Genomic DNA, 17,734 nt, shown 5'->3' with positions numbered 1-17,734 from the left:
TCAGGTCTGACATGCGCAATGTCACAATTGATGCTGGAAGCATGGTCTCGCGATACTATGCGAGACGATTCTGTGCTGAGGCCATCATCACGTGCTCGCGGAGGCGATCACGTGTTTTAATCTCGTGACTTCTTGATCACATGACTCCTTAGCGTCGTTTGGCGCGGCTGCATATTGTTTCCAGAGATTTACAGGTTTTATAGATTAAGACAATTATTGTATTCATGTTGATTGGTTGGTCGGTGTATTTAATCTGTGTGTTTAACCCAGTGATGACGCAACCCCCAGACGAAGGTTCGCCGAAACGCGCGTCGGGGTTGGCGCCATCCTGGAGGGAGCACAGCATGGGTAATCGTTCGTCATTCATTTGATTATTATGGAATATGTTTTCTGCACTTGCACTTTATTGTCAATCATGTTTGTATAGATGGACAGATTCATGAACGCAGTATCCGCTGTGTTCATCCTCCAGATGATGTCACCTTTTCCCTGCACCCATGTTCTTTTTTTAATTATGTAATAAAATGACATTAATTCATAAGCGGTCTGGTAGTTGTTTGTAGGTTTTATGTTATGGTGTATACCACTGGCTTATGTGAGCAATTCTATTCATGTGTTTTGAATAGGAATCCCTGGTTGGGGCATATATTGGGTATTTTACTAATTGCACATGATAGTCTGTGGCCCTGGAATATGTATAGAATATAGGAATGCAAGGCAAAGTACTGCACAGAAACAAAGAGAACAGCAGTCCTGTAATATGACCCATACAGCACAGCGTTACCTCCGCGCCCCCATTCACTAGTTACTGTGCACACTGACTGCTGGTAGATGCTAGAATGGAGTTGTTAGAAGGAGGTTTATGGTGTCACTAGTCACATGCTCCTACATGGTCACATGACCAAATGTGGGCAGTATTGACACTTCCAGTACATCTAACGCTGATTGGGCAAATTCAACACACGTGATGGAAGTGGAAGTGACTTCTGGGAACTGTAGTTTTGCATTTGGAATAAGCAATCAACGCTGCGCTCTGCTGGACTACGATATCCACAATGCAGCGTCCTAATTGACAGTTATTCAATCGCCCTATGGACGAAAGAGGGCGCTGTAAGATGCAGGCAGGACACGGAAATGTATTGATGTTGTTTGTTTCCTGAGCTTTGCCTTCTGTCTTCAGCGTGTCTACGTTCACTACAGCGCCGCCTGTAGGACGGGCGGACTAACGCCTCTGTTCTTGAACTTAGCAGACTTACAGTCAGTAAATTGGCTGTATGCATTGCTGGATGCAATGCTCTGCAGAGTCCAGCCCTGAGTACAGAGTTCCTGTGGTCTCCTAGCACAGAGGAGGGTCATTATGGCCGAGCAAGTCACAATATTGAGTGGAGGCTTGTCTACTGAACTGGAAGCTGCTGGTCTGCTTATACAGGTAACTGGAAATCAGACAAGTCTTCCTGTGTGACATCAGCAGCAGGGATCGAATACTAATGAATCCTGTTCAGACTGAAGGACTGGATTATATATAATGGGCAGTCATGGGTATAATAAACCCCTGTGAATGACACAAACATAACATGGGTATAATACTCCAGTGTGAATGACACAAACATAACATGGGTACAATACACCAGTGTGAATGACACACGAGTAACATGGGTACAATACACCAGTGTGACTGTCACAAACATGACATGGGTACAATACACCAGTGTGACTGACACAAGAGTAACATGGGTATAATACACCAGTGTGACTGACACGAGTAACATGGGTACAATACACCAGTGTGACTGACACGAGTAACATGGGTACAATACACCAGTGTGACTGTCACAAACATGACATGGGTATAATACACCAGTGTGAATGTCACAAGCATGACATGGGTATAATACACCAGTGTGACTGATAAATGAGTAACATGGGTATAATACACCAGTGTGAATGTCACAAGCATGACATGGGTACAATACACCAGTGTGACTGACACGAGTAACATGGGTACAATACACCAGTGTGACTGACACGAGTAACATGGGTACAATACACCAGTGTGACTGACACGAGTAACATGGGTACAATACACCAGTGTGAATGACACACGAGTAACATGGGTACAATACACCAGTGTGACTGACACGAGTAACATGGGTACAATACACCAGTGTGACTGTCACAAACATGACATGGGTATAATACACCAGTGTGAATGTCACAAGCATGACATGGGTATAATACACCAGTGTGACTGATAAATGAGTAACATGGGTATAATACACCAGTGTGAATGTCACAAGCATGACATGGGTACAATACACCAGTGTGAATGTCACAAACATGACATGGGTACAATACACCAGTGTGACTGACACGAGTAACATGGGTACAATACACCAGTGTGACTGACACGAGTAACATGGGTACAATACACCAGTGTGACTGACACGAGTAACATGGGTACAATACACCAGTGTGAATGACACACGAGTAACATGGGTACAATACACCAGTGTGACTGTCACAAACATGACATGGGTACAATACACCAGTGTGACTGACACAAGAGTAACATGGGTACAATACACCAGTGTGACTGTCACAAACATGACATGGGTATAATACACCAGTGTGAATGTCACAAGCATGACATGGGTATAATACACCAGTGTGACTGATAAATGAGTAACATGGGTATAATACAGCAGTGTGACTGACACAAGAGTAACATGGGTATAATACAGCAGTGTGAATGTCACAAGCATGACATGGGTATAATACACCAGTGTGACTGACACGAGTAACATGGGTACAATACACCAGTGTGAATGTCACAAGCATGACATGGGCAGGCGTAAGCTGCTCTAAAGCTTTTGGACTAAAAAGACACCGGCGAAGTGCACAAGAAGTGGGAGGGCAGTGAATGCAACACAGGAGGCCTTCTTCTGATTATGGACATAATATGAATGGAAGGATTTTATGACTTTTTGCTCCTATGAATGCTGTTTTTCATCTGATAACCTAATAATAAAATGGAGGTGAAAGATATTGCATATTGTGGATTGGATACAGATTTGAAGAGGTGTAAATATTGCACTGCATTAGTAAATCTGACCCGTGTATTCTACATCGTTCCTTTGGGCTACCTGCTCACGGGTGCAGTTTTACAAACAGAAAATCTGCGCAGATTTCTGTACGTTTCCGCACTAAAACATATGTTGCTTGCTGTGTTTTGTGCCGTTTTCATGCATTTTTTCTCCAGATCTCATCCTTCCATTGAAAAGGGTGAAAACCGCACAAAACGTAATCCACAACGTGTGCAGGTAACCTTCATTTTCCTGGTTCATGATAATTCAAGGAGCATTCCATATCACTGTGATTTAATCTTCATTCTTAGTTTTTTTTTCTATTTTAGGGAGATCCACTGTGGAGTGCAAGACTTCTCCATACTAATCCTCAAGCAATTAGGACCGTACACACCAAGTATGTTCACGTTAGATGAAACGTGTAATGTGTTCTCCATTGATATAATTACATTAGAAAGGAGTAGAATGATAACTGTTATAGGGGTTCCAGGATCCAGATAAATCATTTCATAAAACTTTTCATGTGTCATAGTGACATGTCAGAAGTTTTCATCTGTCGGGGTCAGGCTCCTACTAGGGGCAGAAGAACTCAGTTTTGCCCCTTCATCTGTTACAATACGCAAAAAAAACAACACTTTTCTACCTCATCCACCATGACGGCCACAATGAGATTGACCCTTGACCTCTGTAGGGACAGGAACACACAGAGAGTTTAAATTTCCTCCACCCCCTCAGTGTTTTCCTGCCCCTACGGGGGTTAACACGTGGAGAGAGCCCTCCTGGTGGAGGGAAGAAAAAGAAAGAAAGATTCCATTCCTTTACCGGATCTCCGGCTGTCCTCCCGCGGCAGGGGCTTAGGCTGGGCAGCTGGAGCATCGAGGACCCTCGTTCCGGCTTATGCTGGGGCCTGCGGTCCTTCCTATTCAGCAGACCTCCTTCCTCTTTGGGAGGAAGCAGTCAGCTGCACCGGACTCACTGAGAGGCACGCGCGCGAGTGCGGCGTCCTCTTGTTCTATAAGGTGGCTGGTGTGGGGGAGCAAGTGTGGCACATGAAGGAGCCGGCAGTCAAGGCGGAGTCTGATGACGTAAGACGCCGGAATTTGAAAAAAATCGCGGGACTCCTCTCAGCACTTGCCTACAGATCAACCGCGATGTCGGAGACACCTACTCCCTGTCAGGAGGTCCCGGACCCCTCTGCAAGCGCCAGTACTGTGAGTCCCCTGCGGGGGTGTTTAATGCTAGACTCCACTTTCTGCAGACAGGCGTTCTAGCTGTATTAATTGGTGTATACTTGGTTGTTCCTTGTTTCCAGGGCACAAAGAAATCTAGATCAAAGTCTAAGATACTAAAATGTGATGCCTGCTCTAAGAAGCTCCCTGAAAATTACAATAAAAGACTGTGCAAGTCTTGTCTTTCTGAGTTATGGAAGGAGGAACAACCAAATATTTTTTCTGAGATTAAATCCTTTATTCAGGATGAAATAAAGTCCTCCTTTGCCTCTATGTCCGCTCACAGTAGTCCCCCCTCATCCGCCCAAAAAACGTAAACTTTCTGTCCAGTCCTCCTCTGACGCAGACGAGGCGGAGAAGATTTCGGTCTGATCTAAACAGATTATGGAGGAGGATCCTTTATCTGAGGGAGAAATCATAGAGGAGGATAAGAAGTATTTTTTCTCATCCGATCAGATAGAGGAACTATTAACCCCTTAAGGACTCAGCCCTATTTCACCTTAAGGACTTGGCAATTTTTTGCAAATCTGACCAGTGTCACTTTATGTGGTGATAACTTTAAAACGCTTTGACTTATCCAGGCCATTTTGAGATTGTTTTTTCGGCACAATATCACATATTGTACTTCATGACACTGGTAAAATGAAGTAAAAAAAAATCATTTTTATTTATAAATAAATACCAAATTTACCAAAAATTTGTAAAAAATTGCAAATTTCCAAGTTTCAATTTCTCTACTTCTATAATACATAGTAATACCTCCAAAAATAGTTATTACTTTACATTCCCCATATGTCTACTTCATGTTTGGATCATTTTGGGAATGATATTTTATTTTTTGGGGATGTTACAAGGCTTAGAAGTTTAGAAGCAAATCTTGAATTTATGTAAGTTTTACACATATTTATGGCCCTGATTCTGTAGTTTACAGAAACACCCCATATGTGGTCGTAAACTGCTGTACGGGCACACGGCAGGGCGCAGAAGGAAAGGAATGCCATACGGTTTTTGGAAGGCAGATTTTGCTGGATTGGTTTTTTTGACACCATGTCCCATTTGAAGCCCCCCTGATGCACCCCTAGAGTAGAAACTCCAAAAAAGTTACCCCATTTTAGAAACTACGGGATAGGGTGGCAGTATTGTTGGTACTAGTTTAGGGTACATATGATTTTTGGTTGCCCTATATTACACTTTTTGTGAGGCAAGGTAACAAGAAATAGCTGTTTTGGCACTGTTTTTAATTTTTGTTATTTACAACATTCATCTGACAGGTTAGATCATGTGATATTTATATAGACCAGGTTGTCACGGATGCGGTGATACCTAATATGTATACTTTTTATTTTATTTATGTAAGTTTTACACAATAATATCATTTAAAAAAAAAAAAAAAAATCATGTTTTAGTGTCTCCATATTCTGAGAGCCATAGTTTTTTCAGTTTTTGGGCGATTATCTTAGGTAGGGTCTCATGTTTTGCGGGATGAGAAGATGGTTTGATTGGCACTATTTTGGGGTGTGTGTGACTTTTTGATCACTTGCTATTACACTTTTTGTGATGTAAGGTGACAAAAAATGGTTTATTTAGCACAGTTTTAATTTTTTATGGTGTTCATCTGAGGGGATAGGTCAAGTGATATTTTTATAGAGCCGGTCGATACGGACGCGGCGATACCCAATATGTATACTTTTTTTTATTTATGTAAGTTTTACACATTAACAGCTTTTTTAAAACAAAAAAAATGATGTTTTAGTGTCTCCATATTCTGAGCCATAGTTTTTTTATTTTTTGGGCGATTGTCTCAGGTAGGGGCTAATTTTTTGCGGGATGAGGCGACGGTTCGATTGGTACTATTTTGGTGGGCAAACGCCTTTTTAATCGCTTGCTGTTGTACTTTTTGTGATGTAAGGTGACAAAGAAATGGTTTATTTAGCACAGTTTTTATTTTTTAGTTTTTACTGTGTTCATCTGAGGGGTTAGGTAATGTGATATGTTTATAGAGCCGGTCGATACGGATGCGGCGAAACCTAATATGTATACTTTTTTTCCCCCCCTATTTATTACCAATTTTTTTAAACTTTATTTGGGGAAAATTACGTTTTTGTTTATTTTTACTTGAAACTTTATTTTTTAACTTTTTTTTTTTACTTTCTTTTTTGCCCCACTTTGGGACTTGAACTTTTGGGGGTCTAATCCTTTACAATGCATTCCAATACTTCTGTATTGAAATGCATTGGCTGTATGAGTAATACTGTGTGTATTACTCATACAGCTTCCGGCCTGTGAGATCCAGGGGGCTGGATCTCACAGGCTCGTCACCGGAAGGCAGCGCGATGCCTTCCATGCCATCGAGTCCCCCCTACAGCCGCATGGGGACCCGATGGCACCTCCACACGCCGCCGCAAACCGCAGGTAAAGCCGCAAACCCAGGACACGGGGGGGTCACGGGACCCCCCCCCCGGCGTTGTGACAGGATGCCTGCTGAATGATTTCAGCGGACATCCTGTACCTATTAACCCCCGCCATGCCGCAATTTAGTTTTAAAGTTATGACGTACCGGTACGTCATGGGTCCTTAAGGACTCGGGAAACATGCCGTACCGGTACGTCCTAAGTCTTTAAGGGGTTAAGATCCGTCAGATCCACTATGGGAATCGAGGACACACCTAAACCACGCACTGTCCAGGATGAAATGTTCGGGGGTCTAAGATCAAAAAGATCTATTGTTTTCCCGATAAATGAAAACATAAGAGAAATGATTATGGACGAGTGGCTAGTCCCAGAGAGGAGACTGGGCGTCTCTAAGGAATTTAGAAACAGATTTTGTTTTGACCAGTCTGAGTGTAAAATCTTTAATGAGACTCCTAAGGTAGATATTCAAGTGGCGAAAGTAGTTAAAAGAACAGCGCTTCCATTTGAGGACTCCTCCCAACTAGGTCATCCCATGGACCGTAAAGCTGACAGGTTATTAAAAAAGGCCTGGAAATCATCTATGTTTAGCGTTAAGGCCAACATAGCTGCTACATCCGTTGCTAGGGCCATGTACATCTGGCTAGGGGAATTGGACGAAAATCTTTAAAACAAAACCCCAAGAGAAGAGATCAGAGATTCTATCCCTTTACTTAGATCTGCTACAGCCTTCTTAATTGACGCCTCTGCGTAAACCATTTGTTTCTTCGCTAAAGAGGGGGCACTATCAAATGCCGCCGGTAGGGCATTATGGATGAAAGCCTGGTCCGGTGACAAGGCTTCAAAGGCTAAGTTGTGTTCTATCCCATTCTCAGGAGAGTTTGTTTTTGGCCCTACATTAGACAAAATTTTGGAGAAGGCGGCGGATAAGAAAAAATGCTTTCCGGAAGATAGGGATCAAAAGACAAAAAGTCCTTTCATCAATTTCAACCCCATCAGAGGTCATATAGGGGAAAAGGTAAAGGGGGCAGATGGAGTTACCCCAAAGGGGGAAGAGGTAGAGGTTTCATCCTTAACCCTCAAAACAGACAGTCTAGTAAACGACGCCAAGGTGGGGGGCAGACTGTTGAGTTTTCTATCTTCATGGAAGCAGATCACAACAAATCCCTGGGCATTAAACATTATTGCACAGGGATACAAGATAGAATTCTCCTCAGTTTCCCCCAGAAGATTCCTAACCTCTTCTCAGGGCAGTTCATTTTTACCCAAGTTATGAAAGGGGGTTCAGGAGCAGTGATGGCCAGTTCGCAGTGTTCGCCGACGAACACATGCGATCTGCCATCTTTATTCCCAAGCCCAGCGATGCAGAGGTAAGTCCTTACCTGCGCCTGCGCCGCGAGCCGCTCTGAAACACATGCGGTCACCGGAAGCAGGCAGTTCCGAGAACAGCCCGATGAAGGCGGGCCATCACTGTTCAGGAGCTTTTAAGCTCAGGCGTAATTCAAAGAGTTCCAGATCCAGAAAAAGGGGACGGGTTCTATTCAAACGTTTTCCTAGTATAAAAAGCCAGACCAGTCCTATCGTACCATTATAAATCTAAAGCCGCTAAACAAATCCATTCTGTACAGAAGATTCAAGATGGAATCCATCAGACCCACAATCCTGCTCATCCCGAAAGGGGCATTCATGTCCTCAATAGACCTCAAAGATGCCTATTATCACATTTCCATCCATCATCTCTCACGGAAATTTCAGCGATTTACAATAAAAGATCCAAGAGGCGCCTTACATCACTTCCAGTACGTTGCTTTTCCATTCGGCATCTCTTCCGCTCCCAGAGTATTTACAAAACTAGTAGTAGAAATGGTTGCTTACCTTCGCAAGGAAGGTTTAATCATTATTCCCTACCTTGACGACTTCCTGATTATCGCCCGGTCAAAGGGAGAAAATTTTGCAGCAACCCAAACCTTCCTAAACATCCTTTCAGAGTTAGGCTGGATTATAAACATAAAGAAGTCTTCCCTCGCTCCATCAAAAAGGGTAAGATTCCTAGGGGTAGAATTAGATTCAGACTCTCAAAGGACCTTCCTACCACAGGACAAAGCAGAAAGTCTTATCCAAACGATTTCGAGATTTCAAAGAGCTCATAAATGTTCAATACGAGAAGTGATGAGTCTGCTAGGGAATTTAACGGCTTGTTTAATTTCTGTTCCTTGGAGCCAGGCACACTCAAGAATAACTCAGAATTGTATCCTGAAAGAATGGAACAGAAACCAGACTGATTTGGACAGGAAAATCCAGATACCTCAGCGGGTGAAGTCCGATCTCGATTGGTGGAAACTCAGAAGGAACCTTCTCCAGGGAATGAGCTGGTTAAAGCAGCCAGAGATTCAGTTGATAACAGACGCCAGCACCTTAGGCTGGGGCGCAAAAATCGGAGATCATTTCTTTCAAGGTACTTGGCCAGAAAACATAAAGAGACGTTCTTCCAAATTCAGAGAGTTATACGCGGTCCTCATGTCTCTAAGGAAAGGGGATTGGCTTTTAAAAGGTCAGCATCTGAAAGTTCTGTCCGACAACATAACAGTAGCTTATCTAAAACACCAAGGGGGAACAAGATCCAAACCTCTAGGAGAAGTAGCAAGGAAAATTTTTGCTTGGGCAGAAGAAAATTCCCTATCGTTATCTGCAATCCACTTGAAGGGTTCGGAAAACAGAGGCAGACTACCTCAGCAGGAGAAGAAGAGAGGCTGTAGAGTGGTCTCTAAACAGGGTCATCGTCCGGGAAATAGTCTCCAGATGGGGCCGCCCAGAAATAGATCTATTCGCTTCAAGAGAGAATGCTCAAGTAGATCTCTTTTGTTCCCTAGATCCAAGGGACAAACCTTGGGCAGTAGACGCTTTTTCAATAAGCTGGGATTGGAAGCTGGTATATGCGTTCCCTCCAATACCCCTTATACCCCGGATCATTCAGAAGATCCAAAGAGAGATGGCTACAATAATCCTGGTAACTCCTCTCTGGACCAAGAGAATCTGGTTTCCCAGTTTAAAACAATTAGCCCCGGAGGACCCGTGGGAAATTCCTTTCCAGAGGAATATGCTTGTCCAGGGCCCTCTAGTTCATCCAGATCCCCAGATATTCAAGTTAGCGGTATGGATCCTGAAAGCGAGACATTGAGAAGAAAGGGCCTCTCTGATAAAGTGATCCTTACACTCAGGGCTAGTAGAAAAAAGGTTACTTCTTCCATTTACCTCAAGATTTGGAAAAGGTTTTGTTCCTGGCTCGGAGATAACCATCCAGATACATCTTCCTCCTCTATTAGCAAAATTTTTGATTTCTTACAGAATGGTCTAGAGCTAGGGCTAAGACCCAGTACTCTTAAGGTGCAAATATCTGCTCTGAGCACCTTCTTTGATACTAGCCTAGCTGAACATAGATGGGTAAGATGATTCATCAAGGCAGCAGTTAGATCAAGACCTACTCTAAGATCCAGAGTTCCCACGTAGGATCTGAACACAGTACTTGAGGGATTAACAATACCCCCGTCTTTCCTTTATCCGACATATCGTTAAAACATCTATCCCTAAAAACAGCCTTCTTAATAGCTATAACTTCGGCTAGACGTATTGGAGAGTTACAGGCCCTCTCTTGCAGAGAACCATATCTTCAAATTCTGGAGGACCATATTCGGCTCAGATTAGATCCAGGTTTCTTGCCAAAGGTGGTCTCTTCCTTCCACCGAGACCAGGAGATATTCTTGCCTTCCATTCCCATTCACCAGGAAGGGCACATGGAAGACAAAATGAGACTCTTGGACGTTAGAGAGACTGTTATTCAGTATCTGAAAGTCAGCAGAGAATTTAAGAAGAACGATAACATGCTAGTCCTATTCTCAGGTAGGAATAAGGGGAAAAAACTTACTAGGTCCTCCTTAGCCAGGTGGATCAGATCCACTATTGAATGCTGTTATTCCATCCAAAATAAGTCCTGCCCGGGGGTAGTTAGAGCTCATTCTACTAGAGCCACCGCCTACTCTTGGGCAGAAAAAGGTGGAGTGCCCCTAGATCAGATCTGTAGGGCCGCAACTTGGTCAAGTGTGAATACCTTCATTAGACACTATTGCCTTAGTCTGCCTGATTCTACGGAAATCTAGTTTGGCCAGAAGTTTCTACAGGCGATATCCCACCCAGGTTAGGGCTCTTTCACACTTGCGTTGTTCTGTTCCGGCATAGAGTTCCGTCGTCTGGGCTCTATGCCGGAAGAATCCTGATCAGGATTATCCCCATGCATTCTGAATGGAGAGAAATCCGTTCAGGATGCATCAGGAGGTCTTCAGTTCCGGAACTGAACGTTTTTTGGGCGGAGAAAATACCGCAGCATGCTGCGCTTTTTGCTCCGGTCAAAAATCCTGAACACTTGCCGCAAGGCCGGATCCGGAATTAATGCCCATTGAAAGGCATTAATCCGGATCCTGCCTTAAGCTAAACGTCGTTTCGGCGCATTACCGGATCCGACGTTTAGCTTTTTCTGAATGGTTACCATGGCTGCCAGGACACTACAGTCCTGTTTGCCATGGTAAAGTGTAGTGGGGAGCGGGGGAGCAGTATACTTACCGTCCGTGCGGCTCCCGGGGCGCTTCAGAGTGACGTCAGGGCGCCCCACGCGCATGGATGACGTGATCGCATGGATCACGTCATCCATGCGCATGGGGCGCCCTGACGTCATTCTGGAGCGCCCTGGGAGCCGCACGGACGGTAAGTATACTGCTCCCCACTACTACTATGGCAACCAGGACTTTAATAGCGTCCTGGGTGCCATAGTAACACTGAACGCATTTTGAAGACGGATCCGTCTTCAAATGCTTTCAGTTCACTTGCGGTGTTACGGATCCGGCGGGCACTTCCGGCAAATGGAGTACACGACGGATCCGGACAACACAAGTGTGAAAGAGGCCTTAGTTATTTGATAGTTCTCATTGTGGCCGTCATGGTGGATGAGGTGGAAAAAACTTAATTAGTCTTACCGTTTCCTTGAATCCACCATGACGGCCCATACTAACCCCATCCCTAAAAAAAAAAAAAAAAAAAGATTATATATATATAATATATATAAATATTATATACTGACAAAAAAAAGGGGGGGAAAGAGATGAAGAGGGTAAGGGAAGAGTCCTGTTTATTCTGGGATATGAAGTAATATCCAAATTTTCTGTTCACCTACCTTGGTAATTTGTTAAACACTGAGGGGGTGAAGGGGTGGGGGGAATTTAAACTCTCTCTGTGTGTTCCTGCCCCTACAGAGGTCAAGGGTCAATCTCATTGTGGCCATCATGGTGGATTCAAGGAAACGGAATTACCGGTAAGACTAATTACGGTTTTTCGTCTGCTACTGGGAAATAACCATTTGTCCTATACTAAATCGAGTGTGCGGATTACAAATCCAAAGTCAGAATTGTTGTAACACGTTATGAAATTTTGCTATGCATAAGTATGCCTAAATGAATTAAGCACTTGGAATCATTGAATCATTTTGAACAGAACGAGTTTTACTCCAACAATTACCTGATCTACAGTACATCAAAGTTTGCGTAGTAAACAGTGTATGAAAATGTAATGGAATAACAAAATTTCAAAAAGCCTCGTTTTTCAGTTTAAAAGTCTTACTTGAGCAAGGCCCAGTACTGCTAAAAGTGCTTCAGGCATCTACTTTTGTGTTTGTGAACGGTTATATTTTCTCGTTGCAAAAAACAGCGGTAGTCCCCCATCATGTTGGGATTCCAGCGGCCTTGATACCTGTTCTCCATTGTAGAAATATCTTTATGGAATCGCTTTCCATGTTCGTCACTTACGTGTCCCAAATTGGGTGGGAAAAAGTCAAGATGGGAATGTAAGAAATGCACAATCAATGACATTCGGCAGCCAAGTTGTTCATATGCTGTAAGCATGCTGTCTACTAATTCAGCATAGTTTGCAGCTCGTCTGTTCCCAAGGAAGTTCTGCGCTACTAGCAAAAATTCATCCCAAGCTGCAAGACGTCCTCGCTTTGTCAGATTCTTGCACTGATCATAAGTAGTGTGTTTGCCACATATGTAGCAGAAATTGTCTGGATCGTTAACACATTTGCGTTTATCCATCTTAAGTTTCAAAACTGATAGCACTATAACAGATCACTTTATCAAAATCTGTCCAGCTTGCCTTATATAATTACTGCTGACATCAGCCTGAGTGCGTCCGAACAAGTCTGGACATGTCCATTGGAATATCTCCAATATAATGCATTAATATTATAATTGAATAGGCTTTGCATGTATAACTTAACCCTTTAAGGACCTCCACCGTACATGTACGGCGTACGTCCGGTCCCCAAACATGGCGCCCGCTCACACGTGCAGCGGATGCCATAGCTGCCGGGTTTCTGCTATTTTAAATAGCAGAGACCCGTTGCACATGTATGCGATCAGCCAAAAGGCTGATCGCATACATTTACCCTTTCAGATGCCGTGGTCAAATGGGACCACGGCATCTGCACAGTACGGAAGCGGAAGTCGCGCACTTCCGCTCCGGTAACAGCGTTCCCCGGCTGAGATCGGGGAACCTGTTACATTGATCTAATAGGCTGAAGCCTCAAGCAGGTTTCGGTGCCTATTAGATGACTATACAAATACATGCCACTAGGTGGCAGCATTGTATTGGTATAGTGCAAATGAAGTGTTCAAATATAAAAAAATAAAAAAGTTCAAATCACCCCCCTTTCCTTAAAATAAAAATACTTAAACAATAAAAAAAATAAACATCATGGGCATTGCCGCATGCGTAAATGCCCATACTATTAAAATATAACAATATTAATAGCATACGGCAAATGGCGTAACGGGAAAAAAAAAAAAGCCAATTTGCCATTTTTTGTCACTTCAACTACCCAATATTTTTTTTTTGAAAAAGTGATCAAAAAGTCGCACACACTTTAAATTGGTATCACTGAAAAGAACAGATCGTCCCGCAAAAAATTAGCCCTCACACAGCCCCGTATATGCACAGGTCTAATATCTTGAAAAGTATTTCTTCAGGGTGACTGCACTGAGGCAAAGGAAAACATAAGGACGGCACCTTGCTAGATTCACCTAAAGGGTGGCATGTGCCGGTGGTCCTGAGTTAGAGAGGGGCATATCGTTATTAAACAGTGTATTCTTCTATGATGAATGAAGATAAAAGTAAAAGCTGTTCAGATCTGGGTTGAAGGCCTGATAGAAGTCTTCATCTCAGATTCTGCTACAAAAAAAGGACAAAATAGTGCAGTATGTTTTACTGTGTTTTCAGCTAATATGACATACACCTGACAGACCTCCTTGTAGTCAGTCAACGGAGAAGAACAACTGAAAAAGTGGAGGTGTAATGGCTATGTGAAGGAGCCCTAGCAGATTAGTTAACTAAGTTGCCCATCGGCAGATTGGTACTTATAAAACTGGCTGACCTGTTTCATGTCCACTTGGCAGCTGAAGGCATCTGTGTTGGTCCCATGTTCATATGTGTCAACATTGCCGAGAAAAATTAAGTTTTAATTTGCAAATGAGCCTCTAGAAGAAATGGGGGTGTGATCATGCCTGGCGCTGACTTCTCCCAGTCTCATGCTACACTGTGCACTTTAGTATCCGGCACAGGCGCAGTACAGGAAAGACGCTCGCAAGCAGGTGTCTTCTGTACTGCGCCTGTGCCGGATACTGAAGCCCATGGCACAGTGCGAGACAGGTGTGAGAAGTTAGAGTCAGGTGTGATGACTTTTTCACTGCCTGGCCCTGCCAATCAAATTGCAGAGGGCGTGGCAGTTGCAGAGACAGCTGAGCCTCTAAGAGTAACGGCAACGTGCCCATCGCTTCTAGAGGCTCATTTGCATACATTAAAACATCAATGCGGGCACATATGAACATGGGAACACAGATGTCTTCAGCCGCCAAGTACACATGTAACAGGTCAGCCAGTTTCATAAGAACTGTTAGAGTAACTTCCTCTACTGAAAATGAAGTTGTCGAGGATCAAGCGATTCACCGGCCGGGGAAAATCAAGCACACATAGAGCAGGTGTACAATAGAGTCACAAACACAAAGTCAATCATCAGTGGCGTACTAAGGGAGGGGGGAGTGGGGGGCGGTCCGCCCCGGGTGCCAGAAGCAATGAGCGCTTCCGTCAATACAGATGGAGTCAGACGCTCATTGCTTTAGCTCTGGGAGCTGGGTTCCTGTCCACCATTCAGCCTGTAGACACAGATCGCGCTGCCAGCCTGTGTGGGTGGAGCCTGCAGCTCGGAAATCTGTATAAGCTCTGCCCACACAGTGCTGCAGATCGGGACATGGTGAGTAGTTACTGTGTTGTTGTTTTGACCCCATTTTTGAAACTACAGGATAAGGTGGCAGTTTTGTTGGTACTATTTTAGGGTACATATGATTTTTGGTTGCTCTATATTACACTTTTTGTGAGGCACAGTTTTTATTTTTTTGTTATTTCCAACATTCATCTGACAGGTTAGATTATGTGGTATTTTTTAGTGTCTCCACATTCTGAAAGCCGTAGTTTTATTTATTATTTGGGCGACTCTCTTGTGTAGGGGCTCATATTTTTTGGGGATGAGATGACTGTTTGATTGGTACTATTTTGAGGGGCATATGCCTTTTTGATTGCTTGGTGTTGCACTTTTAGTGATGTAAGGTGACAAAAAAAATAGCTTTTTTAGCACAGTTTTTATTTTATTTTAGAGCTGGTCCATACGGACGCGGCGATACCTAATATGTCTACTTTTCTTTTTTTCCCTATTTTTTACAATTTTTTTTACTTTATTTTGGGAAAAGGACGCTTTTTTTTACTTGAGACTTGAATTATTATTTTTTTAAACTTTATTCTTTGTCGCACTCTGGGACTTCAACATTACAGGGTCTGATCCCTGTTTCAATGCAGCACAATACATCTGTATTGTGCTGTATTGAACTGTTAGTGTCTTACACTGTAAGATGCAAACAGTTGCCTACGAGACACAGCCTGGGGGCTGGGCCTCTTAGGTGTCCGTACAGGCCGGGCCCCAAGCCTTGGAATGGCTTGGGGCTGCCATGGCAACCATCGAGTCCCCGCCACAGCAGCGCGGGAACCCGATAGATGAGGTGAGGGAGCGCGCAAACCTTCCATATGCCGCGGTCAGCGCTGACCGCAGCATATGAGGGGTTAATCCACCGGCATCGGCGTTATCACCGATGCTGGTGGATGCAGCAGGGATCCGGCTGTCAGTGACAGCCAGATATTTGCCGCTGATCGCGGCACCGCACCACGGGTGGGGGGGGGAGGAAGGGGCGCAGGATGAGAATGCTCGTCCTGGGGCACTAAGGACCGACCCTTTAGGATGAGCATTCTCATCCTGGCTCCTTAACGTGTTAAAGACAAGATGGAGTCGGTTACATTAACAGTACAAATCTGCTGACAGAACAATAGTAAATGAAAACATAACTTTGGCCAAAAAAAAAGATTTATGGGATTTTGTGCCCTTTGTATATGTAAATTGTAGTTAGCAAAACATTTAATTTCATTTTTCTTTTTGATGATTTTTGTCTTCTGGAATATATTTCATTTCAGAGTATAGGAAATATACAATTTAGTGCACAACGTTTCTTCTACACGCTGTATGATCCTAAATTTATTCTTTTTGTTCAGTTTTCTTAGGAGTGGCGCTGAGGTACTGAGCACAGCAACCTATCAGGCCAGTGTTGAAGGATTTAAACAGCATCTTGGGCTGAATTCCGATGAAGCAGCAAACCTTTTTACTGTAGCAGTACAACAAGCGAAAGAATCAGCTGAAGACTTCACAAGGCAGTGCTCAGGTAAAACTTGTTTCTCATTGGGGGACACAGGCATTGACCATGGGTATAGCTGTTGCCACCAGGAGGCGGACACTAAGCACACAAAGTGTAAGCTCCTCCCTCTTCAGCTATTTCCCTTCCTGCAGGGACCAAGTAGTCAGTTTTAGCTTAGTGTCGATAGGAGGCAGACCTTCCTGCATTGCAGGTCTGCTGATTAACTAATTTTGTCTCTATTTTTTTCTAGCGGGAAGCTTCAGGCAGTCCCGGTAAAAACTGCCTGCACTCCCACCCTGGAGACGGGAGACAAGGGGGTCACCCAAACCCCCTGCTCATTCCCGCTCTCTAGAAGAAAAGGAGGACCAGAGGTCCCTGTAAAAACCTCTGTCTCCCGCCAGCAAGCGCATCACCACGGCCGCCCCAGCAAAAGTCCCCTCTGTTTCCAGTGTAGCGCCCCTCACCAAGGGGCCGCACACCGAAGGTGGTGATCCGGCTGGAGCCAGGGGGGCAGAAGACTTCGGACAGGTAAGTAGGAGACTGCCCACAGTGCCCCGCCTCCAGTACCCTCTCCTCCCCCCATGTGATGGTCCCCATGTACTATGGGCGCTAATGGGAGCCCGGTAAATGTTTAAATGGTACCTGGTGCAGGGCTCAGGGGGCTGCTCCTGCTGTGTGGCTGCTACTACTTGGGGGCGTCAGTTTCCATGACGGCGTCCTCCTTAAAGTGCCAGGGGGCAGAGTTTTCTCCTGAGTGCCACTTCCTGGGCGGCCTACTCCTGCAGGGCCCCCCCACGGCTTATTTTTCTCTGGCCGGTGTATGGGTTCAGCCTGGGATGCCGACGTGTGTTTCGACGGGGGGGGGGGGGGGGGCTGAGAGCGAGGGGGCGTGACCTGATGGGCACTGAGAGGTGGCTACTTTTTGGGGATGGGGCTTGTGTTTGCCTCGCCCCCACACCAGTTACAGATCAGAGGGAGAGTGGGCTCCGCCCACTTCTGGGATTTAAAGCACCTGGCGGGAAGCTGATGGTGTTGGCTGCTTGGAGGGACACAGGCTGGGTAAGTGTTGTTTGTCCCTTCTGGCAGGGCCTAACCTTCCCATTTGCCTCGTTGGGATGACAGGGGTGTCATTATGTCTGAACCCAGGCCCCAGGTCCCGAAGCAGGCTGTCCCTTTGCTGCGTC

At 44.5% G+C, this 17,734-nt stretch overlaps 1 protein-coding gene across 1 annotated transcript in view; it reads left to right on the top strand.

The window, feature by feature from the left end:
- The first annotated feature begins 1,171 nt into the window (after positions 1–1,171).
- LOC120995818 (homocysteine S-methyltransferase 3-like) overlaps positions 1,172–17,734 on the top strand; it is a 28,231-nt gene continuing 11,668 nt past the window's right edge. Inside the window, exons 1-3 of the mRNA XM_040425251.1 lie at positions 1,172–1,429; positions 3,413–3,480; positions 16,411–16,577. Of these exons, the coding sequence (XP_040281185.1) occupies positions 1,358–1,429; positions 3,413–3,480; positions 16,411–16,577 (307 nt within the window). The 5' untranslated portion in view covers positions 1,172–1,357. The remainder of the gene's footprint in view (positions 1,430–3,412; positions 3,481–16,410; positions 16,578–17,734) is intronic.

This window comes from Bufo bufo, chromosome 3 (genome assembly GCF_905171765.1).
Source record: "Bufo bufo chromosome 3, aBufBuf1.1, whole genome shotgun sequence".
NCBI lineage: Eukaryota > Metazoa > Chordata > Amphibia > Anura > Bufonidae > Bufo > Bufo bufo.
The sequence above is the reverse complement of the archived record's forward strand: the minus strand, read 5'-3'. Positions and strand labels throughout refer to the sequence as shown.